This window comes from Suricata suricatta, chromosome 17 (genome assembly GCF_006229205.1).
Source record: "Suricata suricatta isolate VVHF042 chromosome 17, meerkat_22Aug2017_6uvM2_HiC, whole genome shotgun sequence".
NCBI lineage: Eukaryota > Metazoa > Chordata > Mammalia > Carnivora > Herpestidae > Suricata > Suricata suricatta.
In genome coordinates this window covers 35432108-35439326 of record NC_043716.1, presented here as the reverse complement: position 1 = coordinate 35439326, position 7219 = coordinate 35432108, and the positions used below count along the sequence as shown (strand labels likewise).

At 52.2% G+C, this 7219-nt stretch overlaps 1 protein-coding gene across 1 annotated transcript; it reads left to right on the top strand.

Moving 5' to 3' along the window:
* The first annotated feature begins 5 nt into the window (after positions 1-5).
* On the top strand, positions 6-5855 carry PNPO (pyridoxamine 5'-phosphate oxidase). The gene is given in 8 exon segments (XM_029929124.1): positions 6-217; positions 220-296; positions 1211-1335; positions 2698-2797; positions 3617-3670; positions 3892-4020; positions 4319-4389; positions 4575-5855. Coding segments are annotated over 8 exon segments (783 nt in total). The 5' UTR covers positions 6-159; the 3' UTR covers positions 4744-5855.
* The last annotated feature ends 1364 nt before the right edge of the window (positions 5856-7219 follow it).

The window sequence follows — 7219 nt, the reverse complement described above, 5'->3', positions numbered from 1 at the left end:
ACCCTGAGCGCCCATTGGCGCCGATGACTTACTACCTGTTAGCCGGGCTTGGCAACTGGCGAATTCTTCCTTCCCGGTATACTCCCGGGCTGAGAAATTGGTTCCGAACCCAACGGAACCCGGCGCCGGGCGACGCTGGGTCACGTGGCTGGCGACCTCATGACGTGCGGGCAGCGAGGCGTCACCGCGACGTTCGGGCGACCTATCGAGTGGCCCCCGACCTCCGCCACCTGTGCGGTGGCGGTACCGTCATGGACCTGGGGCCGATGCGCAAGAGTTACCGCGGGGACGGAGAGGTGCGGCCGCCGGGCAGGGCCTCCCGCAGGGAGGGGTCCCCACGTCATCCCCCGAGGGGAGAGGAATGGAAGGAACCCACGGGGTGGATTTGGGGTCGTCCGGGTAGGAGAAGGGGTTGTTCAAACACCACCAACAGCGGGAGGAGCCCTGGGGAAAAAGGATGAAAAGAGGCAGCTTGTCATAGTGGGTACGCGCGCGAGCTCTGGAGGCGGCCCAGGCTTCGATCCTGCTATTCACGGGGTGCATCACCTTAGGCAATAACTTAACCCCTCGGGGTCTCAAAAGTTCCTCACCTGGGAAGTGAGTACCTTACTCAGGGGTGTTATGGACTTTGATATTTACAAAGTGCTTAGCACAGTGATAATCAGCTAATATTTGATAAGTGTCACATGGGCAAGGGTACTGACTCACGGAGGAGGGGAGGAGAAAGCTCCAGCTCTCACTGCCTGATTCAGCCCGTTCCTTTACCATTTCTAGAAGTGATTTTCCTTTTCCCTCCTCAGAGAAGGAACCAACAAAATTGTTTTGGAACTGGGGCCCAGAGCCACCGTTTGTAAATCCGGTTATACTTGAGCATTTCCAGAAGTACTTGTTAAACATGCAGTTTTTCCTTAAACCTCAGACCTACTGAGAATTTGGGGGAGGGGGAGTGGAGCCCAGGAATGTGGTGGTGTTTTTTTTTTTATGCTCCCCAGGTGATAGGCTTGACACTGTGATTCATCGATCACTAGCTCTGGGATTTGGCAAGTTATGCCGTATGTTTATGCCTCTGTCCTCACCTGTAAAATAGGGCTAGCGGATTCTGGGCACTGGTTTTTTGGTGGTGGTGTTGTTGTTATGAAAAGTGCCCGAAACAGTACCAGGTACACAGTAAGCACTGTATGTATTTATTAAATAAAACTTTCCTTTTCAGGCATTTGAGGAGACTCAGCTGACCTCCCTGGACCCCATAAAGCAGTTTGCTGCCTGGTTTGAGGAGGCTGTTCAGTGTCCCGACATAGGGGAAGCCAATGCCATGTGCCTGGCTACCTGCACCAGGTGGGCAGAGCTGTAGGCCCACCTGCGGGTGGGTACAGATAAGTAGGAAACTTAGGAAACTCGCAACTTAATGGAATGCAAATTTATGTTACAGCACTGTTATTAGCTTGCTGTGTGGCCTCTGGCATGTTACTTGTCCTCTCTGGGCCTTAGTGCTTTTACCTGTAAACCAAGATCACAGTTCACTTAATTCCATTTCGGTAATAAAATGTAATGCCTCATTCATCTCTGCCCCTAATGCACCTACCCCAACACCCTTGTCTCCCTCATCTCCCTATTTACTCTGTTCCCATCGCCCTTTAAGAGCTACATCTCCTGGGGGACGCCCAGGTGGCTCAGTCGGTTAAGCTTCTGGCTTCGGCTCAGGACATGATCTCATGGTTTGTGAGTTCGAGCCCTGCATCAGGCTCTGTGCTGACAGCTCAGAGCCTGGAGCCTGCTTCAGATTCTGTGGCTCCCTGTCTCTCTGCACCTCCCCTACTCACACTCTATGTGTGTGTGTATATGTGTGTCTCTCTCTCTCAAAAATTAATAAACATTTAAATAAATAAATAAATAGGGCCGCCTGGGTGGCTCAGTCAGTTAAGTATCCGACTTTGGCTCAGGTCATGATCTCACCGTCTATGGGTTCAAGCCCCACGTTGGGCTCTGTGCTGACAGCTCAGAGCCTGGAACCTGCTTCAGATTCTGTGTCTCCCTCTCTCTTTGCCCCTCCCCCGCTTACCCTCCGCTTCTCTCTCAATACAAAATAAAGACATAAAATTTTTTTAATTAATTAATTATTTAATTAATAAAATAGCACAGACTGGTAGACCTAACCAACAGAGATTTTATTTCCTCACAGTTCTGAAAGCCAGAAGGCCAAAATCAAGGTGTTGTCAGAATCGGTTCCTAATGAGGCCTCTCTGGCTTGTAGATGGCCACCTTTTTGCTGGGTCCTCACATGCCCTTTCCTTTTTGCCTGCAGGGAAAGGGAGGGAGAGAGAGATCTTTCTGGTGTCTCTTCCTCTTCTTATAAGGACACCAGTCCTATTGAATTAGAGTCTCCCCTTTATGACCTCATTTAACCTTAATTACCTCCTTCAAAGCCCTGTCTCCAAATATAGTCCCATTGGGGGTTAGGCTTCAATGTAGAATTTTAGGGGGACACAGTTCAATCCATAACAGGCCCCCAGGCAGTGATGTCATACTTACACCTCCAGGACAAACCCCCAGGGGCAAGTGGGAATGGGAAGCCCGGATCCCTGACAGTGCAGAATAAGGGGGAATAGGTGGGGGGTGCTCAGGGGAGCCCCTGTGGGGAGGGGTGGTAGCAGAAACTGTGAAATGGACTCTGATCACATGCTCCGGTCTTTGCCCCAGAGACGGAAAACCCTCTGCCCGCATGGTGCTGCTGAAGGGCTTTGGCAAGGATGGCTTCCGTTTCTTCACTAACTTCGAGAGTCGAAAGGGAAAAGAGCTGGTGAGGGTTCAGAGTACATCCTCCCGGGCCTGAAGGGTTCAGCCCTTGCTTTCTCTGTCACTTTCATATGCCATCCCTTGCCCCCAAGCCACTTGCTGTCTGTGCTCAGGCACGGTCCTGCCTGCAGGCCTTTGCACTTGCCCTTCTCTTTGCCGGGAATGGGTGCTCTCTCTAACCACCCATGTCATCTGTTTACCTCCCGTCCCTTCGGCTCTCAGACCCAGAAAAGTCCTCCTCACTTCCTATGCTACATACATCCATCACCCTCACTGTCATTACAACTTGCAGCTTTGCTTTCTGCCCTTTGTTTGGTTTATAATTGTGGGTTTATTGATGTGATCGTGTGATTCATATTTGTCTCCTCTGCTAAACCCCCCCGTAGGCTCTGTGGGGACAGAGGCTGCGTCTGTTGTGTCTCAGTCATTCCCCCCAGCCGCTCTCCTGGCGTCAAGCCTGGAGCCGACACTCTGTGTGCGTTCAACTCATGAATCCAAAGGAGGAGCCCTCCTGAGTCCATGCCAGCCGCAGATGCATTTCGGAGGACTTGCAAATATATGGGTTAGAGATATCGCAAGCCTCACATTGGAGTCCACATGGCTTGGGTTTTCAGCGGAGCTCCACCGCTTACCGTGTGAACTTGGGCATGTTACTCAACCTCCCCGAGTCTGTCTCCACACCTGTAAGAGTAGGCCGACATTCGAGGGTTTGAATGAGATGCTGTAGTGAATGCGTCCTCTGCATGTGGTAGCCTTCTTTCTGCATGTGGAGGTGTCCTCCCTGCTGTCTGATGCCTGACTATGAATTCTCTGTCACTTCCAGGACTCCAATCCCTTGGCTTCTCTTGTCTTCTATTGGGAGCCCCTCAACCGCCAGGTGAGTGAACATTCCCAGGACAGCCTGGGGCTCATTAGGGATGAGCCCCGTGGAGGTCCCCAGGCAGGCAAACAGCCTGCCTCTCAAATAGCTCTCAATGAGCTGGTCTAGTTGGGGCCAGCAGTGATGGGGCAGCAGGTAAGGTGAAGAGAGAAAGGGGGCCTGTGCTGGTAGGAAGGGCGGGTGCTGAATGCCATCTAGCCAGGGCCATGCTTGAGCAGGTGCGTGTGGAGGGCTCCGTGAAGAAGCTGCCAGAGGAGGAGGCTGAATGCTACTTCCGCTCCCGCCCCAAGAGCAGCCAGATCGGGGCTGTGGTCAGTCGCCAGAGTTCGGTGATCCCCGATCGGGAGGTGAGTTGGGCTCTAGGTGGCAGGGCCCTTCACTCCTCCCCAGCAGCTTTCTCCTGGGGATGCCAGTGCCCTCTCTCTTGGGCAGAATGAAAAGATGGTCCTCCTGGGGGAGTAAGGATGGGAAGTGGGAAAATAGGCTTCCTTCATCTGACCCTCCAGTTGGACTGGGCTCCCAGAGGCCAGCCTGCCTTGCTCACCTGTGTCCCCAGTGCCTGGCACACAGCACATGCCTAGTAAACAGTTATTACGCGAAGTGCTGACTGGTCTGGGCCTTCCTCTGTTTCCTTCCCCTGGACAGTATCTGAGAAAGAAAAACGAGGAACTGCAACAGCTCTACCAAGAGCAAGAGGTGCCAAAGCCAAAATCCTGGTGAGTGATACGGGGCGGTCCTTCAGCAAGGGGCACCCGAAGCCTCGAGTTTACTCACAACCCTATCTGTGGGATTACAGATCTGTTTCCCCCGGCTGTCCTCATCAGCTGCTTCCTTCAAGGGGCCCTGGGTGGGAGCTGCTGGAAAAATGCACAGAGCACAAACCCACTGCTTCTCCTTGAAGGGGCGGCTACATCCTGTGCCCGCAAGTGATGGAGTTCTGGCAAGGCCAAACCAACCGCCTGCATGACCGGATCGTCTTCCGGCGGTGCCTGCCAACAGGAGACTCCCCTTTGGGGCCCATGACCCACCTTGGGGAGGAAGACTGGCTTTATGAGAGACTTGCACCCTGACTTCCAATCTGCTGGTGCCGACCGGAGCCAGGGCTGGATGCTAAGAGAGGGTGTGGGGTTGAGAGCCAGGCCCTTCTACACTCAACCCATTTCCCTCCCCACCCCTTCTATTTAAGATCCTGCAGAGTTCAAGCTCTGAATTCTGTATTTTCAGTTGGCTCTCAAATTAGGTGGTCTAGTAGAGTGTAAACATTTCTGAATAAATATTCAGAAATGGGGGGGAAATCCCACAATTATTTTCTTGACCTTGAATATGATTTATGGGAATAGGTCCCTCATAGGGTAATAGCTGGTGTGATTCCCTTTTTTGGTGACCCTGGGAGGGCCCCCGGGGTCCCCCATTACCAGGGTGACCAAGCCCAAAGCTGATTGGTTCCGGCGTAAGCCAATCTAGCCAATCGCTTTTTTCTTGTCAACAATTTGAAATTTGAAATTTGAAAGGAAGAGACCCAGAGTCTGAGAGGCCATGTAGCCAAGTCATTAGTGGCAGCCAAGAAGATACAGCCTCCAGCTGCTGATCTTGAAATTCCCTGAGTGACCTTGGATCCCTCCGCCCTCCTCTGGGTTGTGCAGTTCCTCCTCCTGCCTCAAAACACCCACTGTCCCTGGTGGGGGGCTGGGGGAGGGAAGGAAAAAGGGAAGAAAGGGAAGAACGAAGTTAGGAAGGAAGTTGTTTTGGGCTTAAACTAGCTAGAATCAATTTCTGTTGCTTGCAACTAAAGGAGGCTTAACTAACTTATTTACTAGTAGGATATTTTTATAGCACCCTACCCTACTGATGACTGCCTCCCATTATCTGAAGCACAACAATGTGGGAAAGAGATTAAATTTATTCTGTGGAGCCCATAAGTGGCAGCATGGATGTAGATTTCATCTCAATGCAAGGAGAGACTTCAAATAGCCGGGACTACCTAAGACAGAGTGGGCTTCCTGTTAGGTGGCAGGTGTCTCTAGAGGGATTCAATCCCAGGCCGTCAGGAGTTTATAGACGGGATTCATGCACTGGCACCTATGAGCCCAGCGGATTTCAATCGAGCTTTACTTTCCATGTTTGTTTCTGAGAACTGTATCTGCATATGTATATATATATACACATATATACATATATTTCATTTTCCAGGCATAAAATTGTTATAGGGATTATACCTTTCTGACGACTCATACATCCCCTTCACCTATCTACCCCCAACCCCCCACATCTACTGATGACTCCTAGACACGGGTTTCCATCCAGGCTGAATTACCCAGGGAGCTTTAATCAGATGGGATTTAACTGGTCTGAGTGTGGCCCGAGCTTGGGAAACTTGAAAGCTCCCCAGGGAATTCGGTGCAGCCAGACGTTGAGAGCCCCGGGTTTAGATCCTTGCCACTCACAGTGTGGTCCGCAGGCCGGCAGCAGCGGTACCACCTGGGAGCCCGCACCAGACTCACGGATCCCATTCTACATTTAAAAAATTTTTTTCTTTTAACTTTTGTTTATTTTTGAGAGAGAGAGAGAGCGAGCACACGGGGAAGGGGCAGAGAGAAAGGGAGACACAGAATCCGAAGCAAGTTCCAGGCTCTGAGCTGTTAACAAAGAGCCCGACTCTCAGGGCTTGAACCCATGAACTGTGACATCATGACCTGGCCGAAGTCAGACACTTAACTGACTCAGGCACCCTCCCCCCATTTCTGCATTTAACATGACCACCTCCATCCCTGGGTGACCGGATGCAGTGGCCCTGACCTCCAAACCAATGACTTCCCATCCTCACCATTGGATTCTTCATCAGGGCTGGGCTGACGCCTATGCTGAACTGTATTTACTTTTTCTGAGCTCAAGCCTGGTGACCAATGACAACTTGAATAAATGGCCTACAGGCTGTGGGGGGGAGCCAGGCTGGGTAAATGTTTGCTGTGACTAAGCCAGGATCAGAGATCTGTTCTCGGTGTGTGTTGGCATTGAACTTGCCAACCCTGTGAACGGCTTCATTCCACTGTGTGGGTGTGTGCCGCGCCTAGTGTCACGAACTGGATCCAAGGGTGGCCCTCTCAGAGCTGATCCCCCTCTGAAGCCTGAGTGCAGGAGAGGCACAAGGCTACCCTGTGGCCGCTGTAGGAGAGGCACTGGGGTGCCCTTCTCTATCTTGCCCTGTTATTGGAAGCTGTGTATCCCTCCCAGCCCCTTGGTTTGGGCCTGGCTTCAGCTATCCCTTTCCTGTTCTTTGACAATCACTGTGCCAAGTCCGTAATAAAACTTTGACAGCCGTGTGTGATACTAATATGCAACCTGGCCTGGCCTCATTCTCCCCCCACCACCCCAGGAAAGAGGGGAGTTGGGAATTAAGCCACACCTCCCACCTCAGTCCTCCTCTCCCTAGAGGTTGGGTAACCAGCAGGGGGAGCCCGCCGCCCAGGGTTGGCCCCTTCTGGGCAGCGCAGGCCAGTTCTGGCCAGGCCCCTCCTGCCTCCCCCTTCCCCGCCTTGGGTCGGGTCC